The sequence below is a fragment of the Haliotis asinina genome, chromosome 10 (assembly GCF_037392515.1).
Source record: "Haliotis asinina isolate JCU_RB_2024 chromosome 10, JCU_Hal_asi_v2, whole genome shotgun sequence".
NCBI lineage: Eukaryota > Metazoa > Mollusca > Gastropoda > Lepetellida > Haliotidae > Haliotis > Haliotis asinina.
This window is the reverse complement of record NC_090289.1, coordinates 5,637,627-5,659,704: the sequence shown is the minus strand read 5'-3', so window position 1 is coordinate 5,659,704 and position 22,078 is coordinate 5,637,627. Positions and strand designations below refer to the sequence as shown.

Below are 22,078 nucleotides of genomic sequence, written 5' to 3'. Positions count from 1 at the left end.
TTGCGGGTCATTTTTTATTTTGTGTGTATGACATTATGCATTTCATATACACTTATGTTGTTCAGATATCAAGCTATATTTTCTTCACTCACACTTAACGTAAAGATGACAAATTAAGAAAATCATGGCAGAGTGCTTTTATCAGTGCATGATAAAAAAACGGAGAAATTTACTGTTTTTTAACACACACACAAGTTTTGGACAACATTTAGCAGTGTCTATTTCTCAACCCCCTGAGGTAGTCGCAGATATGTTTATACCAATGGATAGGAAATTAAATATTCTACATTTATGTGTAATTTTATAGCCATACGCAGATCCAGGACCACGCGAGCGCAATTCTCGCATAACGTTCACTTCTCAAACCTTACGAAAATGTGCAGCTGAAAACAAAATTTGGCATCCAGGGGGTTAAGGATTGACAGTGCATTTCTATCGTTGCACTGAGGTATGAAACTGAAAACCAATGTGTAAACTGTATGAATTCGCGTAGAAATCTGTATGAAATGACGGAAATGACAGTTTGTTTAGGCCAGCTGTTATATCGCAGTTTTAGGATTTTTCAACAATGGGAGACAAAAACATATTTTTTGTCTTTAATATCATTTAATTAAATACTACATTATACCAGATACCGGCAGGAACGTTTGGGATGCGCTAAATTATAGGAGGGTACGCAAGGTGTCCCCCCTTATTACTAGAGGGTATTTATTATTCATTAAGAAAAAAATCAACAAGTATAGGGCTGTCTCCTATTCTCGCGGGTTTCCTATTCTCGCAGTAAACACATTTTCCGCCGTGATCGCCCCTTCCTTACACCTAATAACGTTACTTTCTCGTTATGCCATGAGAATGGGAGATGCCTCGAAAAATCAGTGGCAGACGACCGTGTTTTTCATCGAGCTCATGTGCAATAATGCACCTGATGGATCAAGCAGTTGATAGATGCAGATGTTAGAGGGAGAATCTCTTCATTTAAAAACAAGCACACAATTACGAAAAGAACTGTTTGTATTATGTTTTCAGTCGATATCCATAAGTACCGTGAGAATAGGAGATGCCAGTATACTTATATTTTCAATATGAGAAGCATCAGGTCCACCTAAATAATATGGAAGGCTGGTGTCCTGTATAATGCATTAGTACCTCATTCAAAAGCAATTGGTTCAACCGAATATGTATTGTATAGTCTGGTTCATAATTATTGAGAATTTTTCTTCTTACTTTGAGCTATCCTAACACCTCAACTGATTCACTGATACTTAAAACTAAGTAATGGTATAAGGGAGGTAACTCATCTTGGCCTACTGAGTATAGTACAATTAGAGTTACCTCCCCTGAATTTGTAGCAGACGTCATTTTCCTCAGCACTGTCAACAATGTCTGCTGGAGATAAAAGAAGGTTGATTTTTGAGTTGTGTAATCAAGGAATTGATGATGTAAATACATTGGCAAAGAGAACAGGAACTCCTCTTTCTACTGTGTATAGGATTAGGAAGAATTTTAAAGAGGGAAAGGATTTTGGGCACCAGAAAGGAGCAGGGAGACCCAGAAAATTGGACTTCTCAGATCGCGTCCGGCTGGGAATTTTAGCGTCTAAAAAGCAAAGGGCAAGCATCTCCAACATCAGGTATGAAATGATAGAAAGGGGATCAACAGTTGTATCAAAATCTACAGTTAGAAGAAATTTGATTGATCTTGGATGGGAGAAAAAGACTGGAATTCCTTCTCCTCTCATGAAACAAGAACATAAAGACAGGCGTGTTGAGTGGTGTTTGGCACATGAAAACTTTGACTGGGAAAATGTGATTTTTACTGATGAAAGCTCAATATCGGTATATCCCAATAATGTGAAAATATGGACAAAGTCTGCGTCAGCACCGTTGTATCGACGACCTAAATACAGCCCAAAGTTTCATGTATGGGGAGGGATATCCTTATTAGGAACGACCCCGCTGTGTGTGTTTGAGGGAAATCTGACAAGTCAACGCTACACTAACATATTAGATAATTTTCTCCTTCCAAGTGCACATGTGTTTTATGGAAATGACTGGATTTTGCAGCAAGATAATGATCCTAAACACACCGCAAAACATGCCAAGCAGTGGTTTCAGGAGAAAAATGTGACTGCATTACCATTTCCTGCATATAGTCCTGACTTAAATCCCATTGAGAACATTTGGGGGATGATGAAGGAATGTGTGAATCAAAAGGGGTTGACAAAAATTGTAGACATGAAGAGAGAAGTGGTCCGATACTGGGACAGCATAACTCACGAGACACTAACCTCTCTGATAGGAAGTATGCCTACCCGTCTTAGACTGTGCCGTGAAGCTCAAGGAGACTTGATAAAATATTAAATTGTTACCTACACAACATGAAAAGGTCAGTTCACGTTCACAATACATTCAATTTTATCTGATTTGTTCTCGTTTAATAATATGAAATGCTTTAGCTATTCTCAATAATTTTGAACCATACTGTACTTAATTTGTTTTGCGAGTCCTCTAGTAATTTGTTCTCTTAGGTTTTCTTAATAATTCCAGTATAAATTAATTTATAAATCTTATTTGGGATGGGGAAGGGTCAGAACTCTTACCAAAATGGTGTTGATGGCATTGTATCTGCAAAACTGTAGCTGCTTGCCACATCTGGGTATTTTGTATGTCTTTTCAACAATGACCCATACTTTTCCCTCCACACTGTGAGAGAGTGTTTTGATTACATACATCTCTATTTATATATTACCTGTCACTAGCAGAGGTCTGATTTTGCTGTATTTCACCCACTAATTTTTGTTCTACAAGCAGTTGATTATGCATCTGAGGTGGTATTAACAATATTGGGTAAATAATATTGATGTTAATTTGCTTTTTATATAACTTCCGCATTTCAGTTGTCAGTAAAACTTCTTATGACAGCACCTGGGCATCCATCCTACCAATGAAACTGTTTGTGCCCTCAGAACGCATACTTACTTCCTTGATTTAGCAGTGCAATCGTCAAAATCACCAGAACATTGAATTCAGCTGTGGGATACATTATACAACTGGCATGGACATGATCTAAATGTGAATGTAGCAGGATCAAAGATCATATATTTACGCTTATTGCTATTATAAGAATGCTACAAGAATATTGGGATCAACTGACATTAATGGGTTACTTCTCAATCAATTTAATCAAAATCTGCTGTTTGTATAAACCTATATAATATATTGAGCTGTACCCATATTTCATTGCTATATCATTTTTTAACAGAATCCATATCTAAGTTCTAACTGTACCCCAATTTGGGTAGCATTGTGATTGTACTGATTCAGGTATTTTATAATATTCCTCTGTTCCTGTACATTTAACCAGGGTATCCCTGAAGTTTGTAACAAAATCATTCATTGTTAAGGTTATCAAGGGGCATCATTTTTTTCTGTCTTTCTAGATCTTTAGTTCAAAGATCAGACTTCTTATGCATCTGATCAAGAATGGAAACAAATCGAACATCAAGTCATCAGAACAAAAGGTATCAGGAACCAGAAAAAGGAAACAATGTCTTGTACAAAAGGTGGGTATCACATTTACGTTAAGTAACTGAAACTGTCTACGAGAATGGTGATATAACCATACAAGGATTATGAGTTGAGTTGAAACATCCAAATGGAGTTCAAAATGATCCTCAGACATTGATGTTTGTCACAAGAGGATGATTGTTGACCTAGTTTATTTGGTAGCAACATTCACAGATGGCACTGGGATGTTACTGGGGATGTTACTCATAATATTAATCAGTGGAATGTCTTATCCAGATTAGATTATTGAAAGTCAAAATGCTTACATTTGGAAGAGCACGATTTCATGTAAATTACCAAATAAGACAAAATGGCTATATTGTGTATATTTTGTGGGTAAGCATTTATTCTTAGCATGGTGGTGACTCCTTACCAAACAAAACTTTCCGATGAATCCTTCCATGCCAGATTCGTGTATTCTGTTAGTTACTCTTACATGAAATGCATGATTACAGTGTCATGTTGATGAAAGAAGCCAAAAGATCTTTGTATGGCAATACCCCAAGATGATTCAGTCTGTTTGGATGTTGTATTTTACAGACCACCATCAGGAGGCAACCGGCACTTGAACAATTCTAATTCATCTAGTCTTGAAATCCTGGAACCAGAAGGTGAGAGGTTATATTACAGGGTCAAGAATAGATTTAGGGTTGATGTCTGTGAACAATTCTTGATTCATTTGACTAAATATGTCTCAACATACAAGAGTTCCAACACAAAAGAACCTGCGTTTAAACTGATTTTCAGTTGGAAATATAGACATTGTTGTTTCATTAACTGTTCAGTAGTTGCACTTGTGTATACTTGGTATTGAATAATCTGATATTTTTCTTTCTTTATTCATGTGAATGTAGGTCATCGGCCCATGATACAGATGCATTTGCAGATTTCAAGATGTGGTGACGCCGATTATTAGCGTGAAATATAAACATGGCAGGATTTCATAAGAAAATAGGAGTGGCATTACACATTAGTCAGTTGATGTTATGTCTTCACATTGCCCCATTATTGATAACAGTTCAATAGGACATCACCATTTACGTGATGTCATGTGAATAACAGGATGGTTTTAGTGAATTCAGTATTGTGGTTTACTGTATATTACTGTTGATAAGTTGAATTTTAAGGACCAAAAAAGGCAGCCTGTTAAAGGGGGTTGGCTTATCTATGAGACACAATTTCGGTACACCTGCCTGGAAGTCTACGACGATTACAGCCACTTAGTTTTAAATGATCAATAAAATACAAATCAAAGTATACAGTTTTCATTTCTGGTTCTTAGTCATTAGTAAGTTTCATACCCACCTATTTACACACAATAATAAAAAAAAATGTCACAATCCTGTCTGGTCGCCATTTGCAAAATGACATGTGCTGTTTCCTCTGACTTCACATATGGTGATTGCTTCCTGTTGTTTTGCAATGCCCTGCAATCGATACACAAGTACTGTTTATAATGAGCGCAATTGCTATTGTTTTGTTGTTTGCACCAGCAGTTTCAAGAAGTGGGAGATTAGAGGCAGAATTCCGTTTCATTTGTAACATGTCATTATATCCCCCAACTGAGAGCCACAATCTTGTGGTGTGAGTTGACCGCAACCATACTTATGTTTAACATCCAAGACTGTAACTGCCAGATGTCTTGTGGTATGAGCTGAACCATAGTGGTTGGAGTTGGCCATGCACGAAACATACCATTCTGACACTGATCTTAGGGATCAAGTTAGGGAGTGGGCTTATCTATATGGTCAGCTTATTCGCCATAGTATATGGTGTGTCATTTTCAAATAAATATATTTTCTGTGATGACAGAAACATCCAGGAAAAAGGAACATTACCGAGACCACAGACAAGCTAGCAGTGCCAAGTATGTATTGGGCCATCTGTGGCTTGAAATTAATGAAACTCTATCTGTGAATGGTAAAATTCAGGATGACATAGTCTTTAGTGTGCGAAATGTGATAGTCCACAAGCAAATATCATTTGTCGCTACCAAAGATAATTTTGACAGGAGCAGTTTTTGGAAAACTGTTATTTCTGATGACTGACAAAACAAATTTTTATTTACCTCTTGTCAACATTATATGCAAACTTGCCTTATTCTTAGAAATCAGACTGCAGAAATCGAGAACGAAAACTTGCTAACCTAACACTTGCAAAGGTGGTTTGATTGAAGACATCCGGATGACTGGTAAGATCATCGCAGTCTTTCACATGGCCATGTGGAAAAGTTATTCTTTCTTATTCATGTACTGAGATCTCAATACTGTAGTTAGTTTTTGAGTGCGGGTGTATATTTTCTCCTATTGTTTGTTAACTACCTGGTATTTTTTTTTTTAGTTTCTAACTTTGAATAAGGATGTACTCACCAGTGTTGAGTTTTTCGTTCTTGTCAGTTGTTTTGCTCACTAGTTTTTCTGTTCTCACTCTTCTTGAGTGGAGTCCATGAATTTTGGTTCATGCTTCGGTATTTTGGACTGTGGGTCCTCGTATATCTTTTTCGTTGTTTGTTTTTTCTTATGTATACTGCTTTTGACAGCAATTTGTTGTGTGTGCTGTCAAAATGGTGGTACGATGTGATTTACTGGTCAGCTAAACCAGTGGGGGTGTATTTGCGATGTGTTTGTTTATGTTACCCCTTGCTTTTGCTACATACTTTCCTTCACTGCAGATGAATAAATGTTTCTCCTGCTTGTATTTGAGCATGTTTTATGCCCCAACTTCATTATGTAAAGTGTCACGGTCTCAAGTCGCACTAGGACACACATTCTCTGTGTTTAAGTGTCTATTTCATGTACTTTTGTGATTGGGGATCTTCCAGCCCAAATTGATATTCCTGGAGGATCCCTATGACCTATGACCTCATTGCCACGGTCAAGAGTTTATTCCTTGTCAAAACATCAGCAAATAGTGGAAAATGTTCAATTTCTGCTCAACAAGCGAGACGTTGAAAGTATACAGGAGCCCAACACCAATCCGGGGTTTTACTCACCGATCTTCCTGATCCACAAGAAAAACACAGACAAAATGAGAATAATCTTCAATATGGCAGTCTTCAACAATCTTTACTTTGTGGATCCTCCTCATTCTTGCGTGGTTTCTATGGACCAGCTTCAGTCCAAAATCTCACCTGGAGACTGGCTTATCAGCCTAGATATCCCAGGTGCATGCCTCCATGTCCTTTTATTCCAGCCTTTTATTTCAATGGCCAGCATTTCCAATTTCGGGTATTTCCATTTGGAATTTCTGGGCCCTGTGGCTGTTCACTTGCAATACGGTTCTGATCACTCCTTCATCTGCAGGGGATAGAAACGACTGCCTTATGAATCAGTGGGATTGTCAAAGGCTAGTCAAACAGAAAGAACACTCTCTAGCTGTTCCTTCATCTAGGTTGGTTGATCATTTGGGGGAGTCACACCTGGAGCCTTCTCAGAGAGTCCTCTTCATAGGAGGTTTGTTCCTCACCAACCAGGACAGGCTCAGAATCCCTCCCGACGGACTGGTGAAGATATTGGACTGTGTCCACAAGGGCTTGACCCAGGTCCTCAAGTTGAGAGATTGGCAGGCCATTCTCGGTCTGTTGACGTCGGCACAGGACCTCACAGTCCAAGGGAGACTCATGCTCCATCCTTTCCAAAGATTCTTGAGACTGTTCATACAAGCAGATGATCTCACAACCAGAATTGCTTTACATCAGTAGTATCAGTGGTGGACTCACCCCAAGAACGTCTGTGCAGGAGTCTCTTTGAGCGTGTTTTCTCCTGACCTGGAGCTCTTTGTGGATGCCATTCAGCAGGGTTGGGGAGTTCAGTGCATCCACACGGTCCCGGGGCTGTGGCTAGCAGAGCAGCAAGACTGGCTTATCAACAGTCTGGAACTGCAGGCTGTGATCCTCACAGAGTCACATTGGCAGGAGTGCTTCATCATCTCCAACCCCATTTTTGCCACGGACGATGTGATGGTGGTTTGGGTGATCCACGATCAGGAAACCACAGGCTTATAGTGTTTTCTCGATCAGAGGTTCCAGTTGTTCAATCTACTGGATTGGGCTCTGATTGTAGTTGGAGCAAGGCACATTGCAAGTTGCAAGAACATTCTGGCGGATGCCCTCTCCAGACCTGGCAAACCATCTTCCACAGAGTGGATGCTTCATCCAGATGCTTTTGCTCTTGTTTGCCAGTCCCAACGTTAGACTTGTTCACCACATGCCAGAATATGCAACTTCCAATTTACGTATTCCCAGTCCTGGATCCAGCCACATGGGCGGTGGACGCCCTTTCCCTGTCTTGGAAGAATGTTGATGCCTATGTCTTCCTGCCTGTTTCTGGTCGTGCCCTGGTGGCCTGTGAGGGTCTGGTTCCCTGAATTAAAACATCTTGCCAACGCCAACCCAATTTTTCTGCAAGGGTGAATAAAATCTTCTGTGGCATCCTCACAGCAACCAACTTGACCCAGAAAAGGAGACGTTCAGTCTTTGCGTTTGAGTCTTCTGCAGAGGACTTTGAGGGCTAAAGGTTATTGTTTGGTATGTCAAGAATCATCTTTCGTGCTGTAAATTTCGACAAGGTGGTCTATATGATGACCAATGGCTTACGTTTGAATGGTTCTGTTTATCCCTGCTCTGTACGACCAATGGCAGTTTCACCTCAGGTTTTGGCAGAGTTTCTCCTGCATCTGCGGAATTCTTGTCAACTTAAAGGTGGCACCATCGCAACAGACCTCTTGGCTATCAACTCAGTTCTAGGAGTGAAACTGAATGAACGGGTGTCGAGAGTCCTTGAGTTGCAGGCTCTGTTGAAAACCTTCAAGCTTGTGGCCCAGAAGGTGAAATGTCATCCACCGGCTTGGGACCTCAACATGGTTTTGTAACACTTATGAGGTGCCCCCTGTGAACCTTTAGGTCCGGTGTCTTTTGACCTGCTATCTCCGAAGACAGTCTTTTCAGCTTTGCTCACAGCTGCGCGAGTTTGTGAAATTCACGCCCAAGACACCACGAGAATTCACTTTGAGCAGTCTTGGCATGGTGCTATCCATTTGGGACTCTTGGATTTCATGGATTTCGTGGCAAAGAATCCGTTACTAGGGCAACCAGATCAGAGATTCACTATCCCAACTCTCCCCTCTGTCGTTGGGGATGAGGGGAGAGTTTTGTGGGAGTACATTTCCAAAACATCTCCTAGACAGAAGGCAAGGAAATGTCTCTTCATTCCTTTGTCAGCAAGCTGCAATGGGGAGGTCAACAGAAGCACAGTGGTCCTCTGGTTACGGACGACCAACCTCAGCGCCTACAAGGCAGCTGGGTTACCTCCTCCCAAGGTGAATAAGCCTCATGAAATCTGTGCTTTGGCGTCCACTATTTGTCTTTATAGGAATTGTTCAATTCCTACGATTATGGAGGGCTGTTTTGGGAATTCCAATACTGTTTTCACTAGCCACAACCTTCGCAGTGTGGCAGTCGAGGGTGTTGAAGGGCTCCAGAATTTTGGACCTCTTGTTGTCGCTCAACAGATGACCCATCCTTCTAGTCACTAAGGTACAAAGCATTGTTCTCTTCCTTGTTTGAACCTCGTTACCATAGTATCACATTCGTGATTGTGCCTCACCTATTGTTCCCGTTACTGGCTTCACTTTCATGGTCTTTGTTTTGCTTGCCGACCCCTAAGCAATCACTGTTCCATACGTCTGATACACTGGGCTATATAGATGAGCTTCCCGCCTTCCAGTGCTGTCGGATAAAATGCATATAATGATGATAAGAGGTTAGTACAAACTTTGGTAAAATGTAAGTATTTTAGACATTTACATACTTACCTGTTATCATCAAGTCTGAAGCCCGCCAGAATCATCTGTACCTCCCCACTGTCATCATTCTACCCTTCGTTCTTAACAAAAGGAATGACTTTTCCAAGCGGCCACATGAGAGGCTGGTCATCTGTACGTCTTCAATCGAATAACCTTTGTGAGTGTTAGGTTAGCAAGCTTTAGATCTTGACTTCTGCAGTCTGTTTTCGAAGAGTAAGGCAAGTATGCATAATGATGATAAGAGGTGAGTATGTAAATATCTAAAATACTTATATTTTACCAATATTCAGATCCATTTAAAGTAAGTAACTCATATATATGAAATCCTTTATCTGTTTGTCATGTTCATGAACTCAGTCAAGATTTGCTGTCTTAGTTTGCCAAAATTATTTGTAAAAGAGAATTTATGAAAAATAATTTTAGAATAGGTTTCCTTTCAATACGTCTGAATGAGAATGCGTGTATGTGATATTTACTGTATAGTGAACAATGTTATCCTATCATGATGAATTTGTCATAACAGCCATATTATGTTGTCAGTATCCCTGAGACCACTGAAGAACAGGATAGAATCGGTCTATAGCTGGAACATTGCTGAGTACAGCATAAAACTAATAAAATCACACACTCAGTATGTCTGAAAGTGATAAATGGTTACTTACAGACGTGGAAACCATGCAGGTTCTGTTCCTCCAAGACCAGATTCCTCCCTCACACGACGGACACCTACACCAACTAAACAGATTTCGTTGCAGGCCGTCAGACGGAAAGAAGAAAGGTAAACAGAGCCTGGTTGTCTCAGAGCACAGTCAATGGAGGACCAGATCTTCTCATTGACGCCATTGGAGAAATAGTTTTGAGTTGAAGAATCCATTTGAGTTTCTCAGATACTAGACCTCTAGTTCAAGATATTGATTCTGTTTTCCAAATGTATAATTCTTACACGATTATGATCAAACATAATGTTGATACCACTTGTAGGTCAATCAAGTCTTATTATGTCTATTTTGACAGAGATGACCCTATTGTAGCTGATGTTGATTGGAAAGAATTAGAGTCACAGAGGAGGAACAAGGGGAGGTAAGTATTTAAGCACAACTGGAAGGAATTAATATACCAGAGATGAACAAGGGGAGGTAGAGGATGTTAACTGAAGCAGCTGAAGCTGGTTAGAAGGAAGTACAGGCACAGATTTAGGACCATGGGATATAAGTGAGTAGCCAGTGTTGTAATCAAGGAAGTAGTCAAGGAGAAGAACCAAATGGACGTACCGGTACATGAAAAGACAGACTCTAAGAACTGGGAACAAAGGGAGGTAATTAGTGTAAATTATGTTGACTGAAAGGCAGAACAGTTGCTGGATAAGAGTAGAGGGCACCAAGTAGTGTAACAGATGTTGAATGGAAGGCAATGTAATTGCTGGATAGGAATAGAGGGCACCAAGTAGTGTAAGAGATGTTGATTGGAAGGCAGTGCAGTTGCTGGATAGGAACAAGGGGAATTAAGTAGTGTAACTGATGCTCATTGGGAGGACTGATACCAAAGCACCTCAAGGAAAGCCAGTTGTATTCTGCCTAATCTGTTTCACTGCTTTGATAAAAAGATTTTCTGTTACCAGATGAGTTAAAAATTGTTTGTGTATTTATCTTCATAGGAAGAATGGCTCTCTGACAGAAAACTTCCAGGAGCTACACGTTGCAGATAAAGACAACATTTCCCAAGAGCAGTCATCCATACCTTTCTCATACTCATCCAGACATCACAGTATGTTATGCTGCAGTTACTAGCCTTCATATCTCTTGTTACAGACACAAACCAAAGCTCTCTATGCTCAGTGTAAGATGTGTATTAGGTGGTCACTATGGCTGTTGCAGCCCCATCCCAAAGATTAAATCTTGTAAAAACCTTTTCACGTGTGGTGCACTCATAGTTTTTACTCAGTGCCAGCAGACAGTTTTGTCTGAGTTGTTGGAGGGGAAGTTGCTGTGGGTAAAGCAATATGTCTGTTGGATTGATATCCACTTCATCATCTCTGCAATTTGTGATTATAAAGGTAAAAAATAAAACATACAACTGTCTTGATGACAACTTATTATTTATTGCATAGAGCAACATTTTGATGTAGATTTTTACATAGTTATCAAGCTAAATAGTATTGTCTCCGTATTGACTTTCTCACTTTGTCATGCCTTGAAACTCCTAAAAACATGTGTTCAGATTGCTCACATCACCATGAAGAAAAAACAGCTGGAACCAGTGGCAGATGCACAGAAAGCAAAGAAACAAAGTAAGATGTTTATACCATTTTGTAATCATTGTCTCAATTGTATGTCTGTGTATGTTAGTTCTATGCTAAATGAAAGTCATGTATGGGATTCTGTGAAGGTAGGCCATACCTCTGATAAAGTGCTGACTTAGTATCAGACAGTATGTCTTTGTGAACGGTATGCACAATGTGTTGTACAGGAAGTCGACAGATTTGGGGGTGGAAGTTGCATGGTGTAGGGTGCTTTCTGTGGGAACAACCGTTCCCGCCTTCTGGTCATCTGTGGAAACCTCACAGCTGCTGCTTACCATGACCAGATGCTCACCAGAACTCGTTCCTTTCATGGCGGTTCATGGCCCAGGTCTACAGTTCCAGCATGATAATGCTTGGCCACATACCATGATGTTGGCATGAAGTTTCCTTCAAAACGCTGGAATCAACATCATGGACTGGCCATTGGGGCCACCTGACCTTAATCTAATAAAGCACATTTGGGATGCATCCTGGTCTTAGGAAACAACCCCAGAACTTGCAGAAACTTGGTGCTGCCTTGCAAGAGCAATGTCACAGAATCCCCAACCACATGTTCACAAGCATCAGGCAGTTGATGAGGAGACGGTGTTTGGCAGAGGTGAATGCGCGGGGAGGCCATGCACAATATTGACCTGAGAAATCTTGTAACTTGACATTCTGTATATCCATGGTTATGAACGGCGGTGTAGCCTAATGGAACCGATTGTGGCACTGTCAGTGTATCAAGTACATCACACAGATCTCTGCAGTGAAATAATAACAATTTAACCATCTTACCATCTCTGGTTCTTTTCACTCTAATTCACTTTTTTCACTCTAATTTGTCATTAATGCCCTTCCTCAAAAATGTCATTATTTTTCACAACACCTCCTCTGCAACCTGTCATGATATCTTTTAGCCTACTCCAAACCTCTCCATCTTTGTATGCAATGACTGTTTTCATTTGCGGTGATCCCATACAGCATTCGAAGAAAATCACCAACCCAGATGCCCAGTGCAGGTTGTTATTGCACTGGGACGGCTGTTTCAAATATGCACAGGCCCTCATGTCTTACAGTGAATTATCTGTCAACCAGAATCTTTCTAATTTTTGTATTAACATCCATGATTTGTCAATGGCAACACCAGTTTTTACGAAAATACAGACTTCTCTCTGCGCCATAGTAGTCGCAAATTGATTCTGTAGATACAATGTGAAACTGTATGGTGTAGTGTATTTTGTTTTTGTTGGTTTGACTTTAACAAAATTCGCCTGCAGATTTCATTCAGGGCCTGTAGATTTGAAAGGCACCATGCCCTGATGGCCAGCTGGCAAATTAAAGTATTGCAAACACTGATCCGATACCATGAACTGTGTTTGTAGAAAAGTCACCTTGGAGAGTAAAGAAGATGGTGGATCAGGAGCTGCTGGTGGGAAGGGGGAGAGTAGTGATGACAGTGACTCCGAGGAAGAGGATGAGGACAGGAAGGCTCCCAATCAGCTGCTTATGGAGGTCAGTGATGGTCGTGATGTGTCTGTGATACATTTGTACCGACATGTTAGTACTGATTGCAGAAAAATAACAAATATTTTTTTCAAATAGAAAATTTGTAGAGATTTCCCTTGGGGCACAGATTTGGATGGAATGTCGCACAGGTGTGAAATTGATACGTAGTGCGATACCCTGATAAAAAAACGGGTTTTCAAAAACTTCATAACTTAGGTATGGTTTGAAGTTGTGTTCTTAATTTATTTTTCCTCATCCCTAGTCATGCTTATTATGCTTATCTGCTCCCTCTTGAAATTCCATTGAAGTTCTTTTCTAATTGAAGCAGATGTACAATACACTCACCCACCAGAAGCCTCCCTTTCATGCCAATATGGTCACATGACCAGCCATGCTTGTCACTCTCTCCTTCAACGCCCGACGAGGATGGTTAGAGGCACTTTGGGTCCCGATAAGGCATTAAGAATCCAGAATTTGCATTATATTTATATACTCTTGAAAGTCATGTGAATGACAAACAACGTAGGCTTTCTCAAGTCTTAATAAAGCTCCTCCCATCGATATGCCGAGTGCTTACACGCATGGATCCTGTTACAGCCACAATTGTTCATCGTCTGCATCCCCCATTCGTCGGAGCACCCATTATCGTTCATCCTCTTGATGTGGATTCGAGCAGGCATGCGTGAAGGCATTCACAGAATGACAGACATTCCAAGGATGCACACAGACAGGAGGATCATGCTGACATTCATTGCATCATGAATGCATTCACGGAAGGACAGAGAGGATTCAATGGACAGGGATAGAAATTACCTATCACCGTCACCGGAGGAAGCCCTCTTCTCTGACTCAGAGATCACTTTGTGAATTACAAACGAGTTTGACCTCGTCTCACTGTTGGAAAACTCAAACAAAGCTCTCACCTGTAAGATGAGTAACAAGACAAGGTTTGAATCTATGGAAGTCAGAATTAGAGCTGCAACAAGATCTTAAATTCCTTGGGATTCGATTTATCACTCCTTTGAACTGCCGTGAGTCAAAATTCAAGCCATGATAGAACAAGCTTTACTCTGTCTGTTACCACTATGACAGTGGCAGTGTCTACTCGGTCTGCTCATTTCGGTGCAGGATTTGACCAGACGAGGGCATCTACAACTATGCCCATTACAACGGTTCCTGATTCAACACCTCAGCACCTCAGATCAGATAACTTGAGACCATATCTACTATGGTGGACTTGCTGATCAAATGTCAGCACTGGGACATATTTGCTAGAGCAACAACCATTCTAGACAGATGGTCTACAACAACCATCTCCATGTCATAAGGTAGTGCTGCGGGTGGCTGCAGGAATCTGGACGAGCATCAAAGATATCAACCACCTGGAGATGAAAGCTGTAAGAGATTGTTTCCCAGTACTCATCACGGAGCTAGGACAACCAACACTACAAATGACAGAGTGGAGGAACCTTCTCATCCATCCACACACCAAACAAGCGCCCGGCAATCCAACATCGTTTCAGCTTCATGTCTTGAACGTATCAAAGCCTGCTTAAAACACTGAGGATATTCTTCTGAAGCAGCAAAGGCAGCCATCTTAGCTCTACATAGATCTACCTGCACCTCTTACGATGATAAACGGATGTGGTTTGAAAGATACACCAGGAAGAAAGGCTTCACTGCAATGAATACCACACATCCTCAAGTAGCGAACTACTTATGTGATCTGTGACATACCAGAGGACTGACAGGTTCTACATTCTTGACATACTTGGTGTCACTCAGCTCTGTTATCACCATGAAAACAGGGATCAAGCTGACTAAAGTACCGGAACTACTCACCTTACTACTCTTGTTGAAGCTGGAAGACCAACAATGCAGATAAAGACTTGGGCTTGGGATTTGAATGTTGTACTACTACACCTCATGAGTGATATCTACGAGCCACTAGGCTGGACATCGCTTGAATTATTGACACAGAAAACTCTATTTCTGCTCGCCCTAGCAACAGCGACACGGATGATTCATGAAATACATGCTCTGGACTTCAATCGGACATGGTTCAAGTTCAATTATCAAGAGATTGTACATCTATGACGGTGATGGGATTTCATTGCCAAAAATCTACTGCCTGGACAACCGGACAGACAATTCCACATCCCGGCATTATCTACAGTCATCGGACCACATGATACATATGACTTGTCTTTATGCCCAGTCAGAGTGTTGAAAATATATCTGCAATGTACTAAGACAAGGAGACAATGTTTCAAGCGCCTGTTCATCCCATTATCTACTGAGATACCTATGAAAGTATCCCGCAACACTATCTCAGTGTGGATGAGAGCCATTATACTGAGGACCTACAAAGTAGCAGGACTTGAACCTCCAATCCTCCTGAAGTGAGAGCCTTGGCATTAACACTTGCTCTAAATGGAAACTGCTCGCTAACAACTATAATGGAGGGCAACTTTGGGAAATCAAATATGGTGTTTGCCAACCACTACCTTTGGACATTGCCACATAGGATGACACTGGCATCCACCAATTTGGGCCACTTGTTGTTTCACAACAACTAACGGTTCCACAAAGGCACTCACTCTTTTATAATGTGACTTGTGGAGACCAATATGCTTTGTGGATTATAATGGTCGAGAGTCCATGCACATGTCTTGACCAGGCTAGCATGAGAGATTATGACCCCATACTCACAATGAAGATACTTGTGCATGAAGAAGGGCCACAACTGGTCTTGATAGAAATCTTGACATGCAGTTGCTTTAGATGTGATTCCCCCATTGTAACAATGAACATTGGAAGAACAGGGCCAAACTATTGCCGTTATAGTTCCCACAGTGGTGAAGTACTGGACGTACTTACATGGCAGTCAACAGAATCCAGCATTTCCATCTCATTCTGTAAGCATAATAAGCATAAGTCAGGATAAGAAAAGATATGCAATTTTCTGATTAAAATTGATATTTGACTCTTACCCTGACTCATGACGTCAAACCCTCCCAACCACCCCTCTCAGGCATGCTGGATTCACAGTAATTCTTGTGTCAGGCTTATGATATTTCGAAGAGAGTGCCAAGCATGGATGGTCATGTGACCGTATTGGCTGGAAAGGACGGCTTTCAGTGGGTGAGTGTATTGTACATCTGCTACGTTGATGTTAAATTGTTCTTTTCCTTGTTTCTTCCATTTTGACATAGTTGAAAGTCTTTGCATTATATGTCGGAGGGATATAGTTGATGCCTCATCTGTCCGTCCGTCCGTAATCATTTTGTTTTCAGATCAGAACTCAGAAACCGTTCAGTGTTTTTAGACCACACTTGATAGATATAATAATCTGAACCTGTGGTTATGCCTTTTGCTATTTACAGATTTTTGGAATTTTTTTTTTTTTTTTGGAAGTTTTTCCATGGAACATTTTGGTGTTAGTCTAATGGTGGGGTGGGCTTCATTTCCAGAACAGAACTCAAAAAACATTCAATATTTTTCTTCAAAACTTGTTAGATTTGTGTGGCAGACCCCAAAGTGGTGCCATTTGCTCTTTGCAGGTTTTTGTGATTTATCTGTTTCTCGGTTTCCATGGAAACAATTCAGGCTTTGTCTCAAAACTGAGAGTTGTGTTTCATTTCCAGAGCACAAATCGAAAACTTATTAATATCTTTCAGCAAAACTTGGTAGATATATGTGGCAGACCCCATAGTGGTGCCTTTTGTTATTTACAGGTTTTTGTGATTTATTATTTTCTCGGTTTCCAAGGCAATGTTTCGGACTTAGTCTCAAAATGGAGGGATGGGCTTTGTTTCCAGAGCACAACTCGAAATCCATTCAACATTTTTCTTCAAAGATATATCAGTCAGGTTTTTACAGGTTTTTGTGATTTATTATTTTCTCGGTTTCCATGGAACGTTTCAGACCTTGTCTTAAAAACCGGATGGATTGACTTCATTCCTGGAGAACAACTATTTAATATCATTTAGCCAAACTTGGCAGATATTTGAGGCAGACCACAAAGTGGTGCCTTTTGATATTTACAATGTTTTTGCATGTTTATTTTTCCCAGTTTCCATTGAAACAATTCTGACTTCGTCTCAGAATGGATTGATGGGCTTTGTTCCAGAGCACTTGAAACTCAAAAACCATTTCATATCTTTCATCAGATCTTGGCTGATATATGAGATAGATCTTAAAGTGGTGCCTTTTGCTGTTTACAGATATATGGCATTTATATTTTTCATGAATTCCATGGAAACAATTCAACCTTAGTCTGAAAAAAAAATGTCAGATGATTTAAGTAACTGTCAGATGATTTGGCCTTTCAAATATATGGGTCCGGGGGGATATGTCATCTTCTGATGACTCTTGTATATAATCTTAATCAAGCATAGTGATTTTGTTGTTTTTGCTTTATAAATCAAGCATTAAATTGATCATAAGTAGTATTTTGTTGCAACAAATATTCTTGCAATATTCTTGCAATATGTTGCAACATGTATCAGAGTATATGTTTTCGAATCGCAATATATGGCAATATGACTTTACCTGCACTACCCACCTCTAGTACCTGAGTTGCTGTGTAGAGGACTGTACTAGGTGATGATAATTGTTGTACGATACCAGGCTTACGCTTCAATACAAAGGGGCAGACAAGAATTTCTAGTCTGTCCCTACATTTTGAGTAAATGCTTTGCAGCATCATGAAAATTGTTTGTGTTCATTTGTATTTTTTTATACTTTATTTTGTTTTGTTTTTTTTGTTGTTTTTTTCAGTTTGTGACCTGTTTAATGGAGAAGGATTATCTCAATGCCCAGAAGCTCTGTAAAATGAGTAAGTATCAGTATCATCAGGGTAGGGACACAGTAATAATGTGGTTAGTGTTTTTTCCATCAATTCAAAGGGAATATGTTGTTAGCTCTTAGTTAGTGGTAAGGTAAATATTGTATCTAGTGTTTTCTCTGTCACCAAAGGTACTGTTGACAAATCATGTCATATGTCATATGAGTCATTTTTGTTTCAAGCAGGTTAAAGACATGTTGTCGTTAAATATCTCTTTCCAGTTTTGCTATATGAACCTGACAATGCTGAAGCGCTGAAATTTCAACCATTGATTGATGAAAAAATAGAACTAGGTAAGTAATACTGGGACAGAATTATATCATTATGTTTTTGTTCTGTATAGATATGACAAACAGCATATATTTGCAGCAGATGTAGATGTAATGCTGTTGACATTAGATCACAATATGTGATGGAGAAGAGACAAATATCTTTGTAGACTTTGTTTTGATGAGACAGAACTTGATAATTTAATCTGTTAGTAAGGATAGTTGGTTTTTTTCCAACTATTTTTTATTGTCACAAAGACTACATTGTTACACAACTATTCACATTTTCAGAGTTTGACAAACAGAATTCAGAAATACATACCAATTGTGAGTCTATGTTTATTGTTGAGTTGGGAACATAGATAGCCAGTTTTGTGATGATTATGAAGGCTCTCATTTTCAAATGCAATGAATTTTTCAACAGCAAGATATATGGATGTCAACTTCTTTATTGTGAATGACGCAACATTTTGGAGTGCATGCTTTGTTCTTCATCAGGTGATAAAGGACCAAGCATACACCCTTATGAAGAAGCAAGGATAGAATAGAAAATGTCGTGTTATTCACAATAAAGAAGTTGACATCCATAAATCTTGCTTTTCTAATGTGTTCCACTTCTAAATGCCATTCAAACATTTTTCAACATTTAACATTTCTCTTAAAATAACCAAAAGCCTTTGAAGTTTTGGAACATGTTGTTTAATCCCACATAAACAAATATGTTTGGGGGCAGTTAAGACAATATCATTTGTTAATTTATTAATGTACATTGGAAGCCCTCAAAACCAGCTGTCCTGCAATCTGGCATGCTTTCAATATCAGCACTAGAAGTTGAGTCTATTCCATATTTCGGCACAAGAAAGACTGCCCAGTTGACTTATTGTACAGTAATGAACTCTCTAAACCAGCATCTGGTATCTCGGATCTCTTGTTCATTGGCTGATTAGCTGAATGTGTGTTAACAACACAGTGGATTGTCATCGGTATTATGCTCATTCACATTGCCTGATAAAGAGAGTATGGGTACGGATAAGGCCGAATGGTAAGAAGCTCTTGTCACTTGTATAATACATGTACATCAGTTGTTGTGGCATAGTTTCTCAGTCATCCACCAAGTCAAATGGGCTAGATTGGAAATAACTCTTGAACAGAAAATTCAGTTAATAAAAGATTTTGAGTTTGGCCTACTCAAAACGAGTATGATGGTTATCCACACATTGTTCAGTCGTATATTATGGCACACAGAAGATTGTTCTCAGGTTGGAAAGGGGAAAGTCCTCTAAACCAGCATGCCCTCTATACCAGCATTTTTTGCTAGTCCCAACCGATGCAGCTTTAGAAAACTTCCAGTGTATAATGTTCCAAACCATACAAGGTATTTTGTTTTTTTAAGTTGTGTTCTCAATATGGTTAGTCATCCAAACTTCAAGTTCAATCCAAATAAACATGACATATACTCTTGTTGAGCTCAGTAATGAATGTGGGGGTGTTTGGTCCTGTGCATAGTGCTCAGCTCAGCTCAGCTCAGCTCAGCTCAGCTCAGCTCAGCTCAGCTCAGCTCAGCTCAGCTGAGTAGAGGTGCAATGTTTGGCACAGAGAGTCCTTGGATGAGTGGCAACTTGACTCCTGACAGTTTCTAAGACTCCATTCCTGACACACAGTGAAGCACATGTGATTCATGTGCTTTGATCTTAGGCAACTGAGTTTATTAACCCTGTGTGATATGTCATGACTATTAACCATCAAGTTCAGTGCATTGTAAATGCACGTGTTACTGGTATTGACAAAACAGAAAACTACACTGTCAACAAGTTTCATGCCATATAATATTGGTACACTTTCTTAAATCATTCTATTTTGCAGTGTTTATTTAGCAAAATCAGTTACTCATTTCAGAAAAGGCATATGTAGGGTAGACTTTACCATCACTTATCCCTGAATGTGACCATCTGCCCAGTTTTGAACTAATGCTGAACTTAGTCCTGCACTGTTTACAACTGGAAATGTTGCTGACCAACAATGTTAAAATGAAGAGATTACCCCAGTTCCTTCCAGATATTGAGATTTGACTTATTTGAAGCAATAGACTCAGCCAATGACACATTACTCACCACTCAATCTAATACCAAAGCTTTTCAATTAGGGAAGTAAGTATGAAATCTATGTTTAAATCTGCAACAATGAACACATACTTATATATACACATATATCTCCTGAATAATATCTCCAAATCTGGAAATAGTAAATTCTCTTCTCATAAGAAGACCTTGTGGTTATGTAGATCATGATCTGTTTGTAGACCAGGAGGAGGAAATGTCTGGGAGTGCAGATTCTGATGATGAAGGTGTTGATGAAGATGATGAGGGGGAAGGTGACAGTGATGAAGACAGTGATGAAGACAGTGAAGCTGACAGTGATGACAGTGACAGTGATGATGATTCTAGGTGAGTAGTAGGCCACAGGAAACAGGAGTCAGTTATCTGATATATGAAGAAATAATCCAACAATTTACAGTTTTTCCTGAAGTGCAGATGTAACAACCAAGTGTTCTTTTTAATGTACATCATTATTGACTTCAGACGTCTGGAAGGGCACAGGTGGCACTCAGTTTACCTTGCAATGTTGTGTTCTTTCAATTTAAACCAGGAATGGTCAAAGGCTTTGAATCACAGGTTGGAACGATATTTGTTGGTCTGTCATGTTCTGAACTCACTGATTTTCCCAAAGTTGTAAACATCAATGACCTACACTTTGAGACTTTCTAAGCTGACACTCAGTAAATCTTCCTCACTCAAAGTCCAGTATTTAGTCTTAGTCGCATGAAAGACAAGATATGCAATCTCATATTATTTCACAGAAACTTATTTCCAAGTGTAACTTCATCTAAAATCTAAATCCTTCTGATTTTAGTGACTCGGATTCTGATGATCATGATGATGGTGATGATGACAATGAAACACAGGAAGACAAGTTGGATTCTGGGATAGCATCAGCTGCAGGCTCAGTACACTTCAGCGTGTGATTGGCCATATGAAGGATTGGAACAATTATACTGTTATGCTTTAAGGCACATCTTTTAATATATTGTCAGGATAGAAATATCTGTCCTGCTTATCTCTCGAACTGACTTGCTCAGCATGAATTTGACTGAATTCACCTGTATTTATGTGTGATCAACAGACCATTGTCAGTGTGTGTATGTGTGATGTGCAATTGTCGAGGCATGCAAAGCTAAATGTCTGTGTAGATATATGTTCTTCGTTCAGTGTAAATATTACATATAAACATACTATTTGTTGCAGCATGATATATTTATGCAGATTCTGTATCAGTGTATGTTTGCTGCATCTAAAACCAGAACACAACATCCACCTTTCACTGTGGTTAATCAGAGACCAAGAGTGATGCATCTGTAATAATCACAGCATTTGGTTCTGATTAACTTTCCGTCCAAATATCAATTCCATCCAAAATGTTTGTTATTTTTTCTTGAATTTGAATACAACTGAAAAGGCAAATAAATTTATTGTACGACATTTAAAAGGCAAATAAATTTATTGTACGACATTTGGCTTTTGGCTTTTCTTTCTAATGACTGTTAAGAGAGTGAGTTTGCTACACTGTGAGTTTGGTTTTACTACACTGTGTGAACCATATTTCAGTGTATTGTGTGTATATATGCTGTTGGAAGGAACTCTGAGTTGGTGATGGAGGGTTTTACCTACTTGCTGGAACCAACACAGGGCTGATAAACCATGAAAACATAATCAGGCAAAGCAAGCTCAGTCAAGGCTCATATGTTTCT

At 39.6% G+C, this 22,078-nt stretch overlaps 1 protein-coding gene across 1 annotated transcript in view; it reads left to right on the top strand.

Annotated features, from left to right (window-relative positions):
- Positions 1-21,840, top strand: part of LOC137298330 (uncharacterized) — a 31,020-nt gene extending 9,180 nt beyond the window's left edge. The window contains exons 2-13 of the mRNA XM_067830541.1: positions 3,440-3,562; positions 4,107-4,177; positions 5,379-5,433; positions 10,033-10,146; positions 10,383-10,448; positions 11,023-11,132; positions 11,586-11,655; positions 13,032-13,161; positions 17,938-17,995; positions 18,226-18,297; positions 20,573-20,717; positions 21,184-21,840. Coding sequence (XP_067686642.1) covers positions 3,483-3,562; positions 4,107-4,177; positions 5,379-5,433; positions 10,033-10,146; positions 10,383-10,448; positions 11,023-11,132; positions 11,586-11,655; positions 13,032-13,161; positions 17,938-17,995; positions 18,226-18,297; positions 20,573-20,717; positions 21,184-21,295 — 1,083 coding nt within the window. The 5' untranslated portion in view covers positions 3,440-3,482 and the 3' untranslated portion in view covers positions 21,296-21,840. The remainder of the gene's footprint in view (positions 1-3,439; positions 3,563-4,106; positions 4,178-5,378; positions 5,434-10,032; positions 10,147-10,382; positions 10,449-11,022; positions 11,133-11,585; positions 11,656-13,031; positions 13,162-17,937; positions 17,996-18,225; positions 18,298-20,572; positions 20,718-21,183) is intronic.
- Positions 21,841-22,078: the final 238 nt, after the last annotated feature.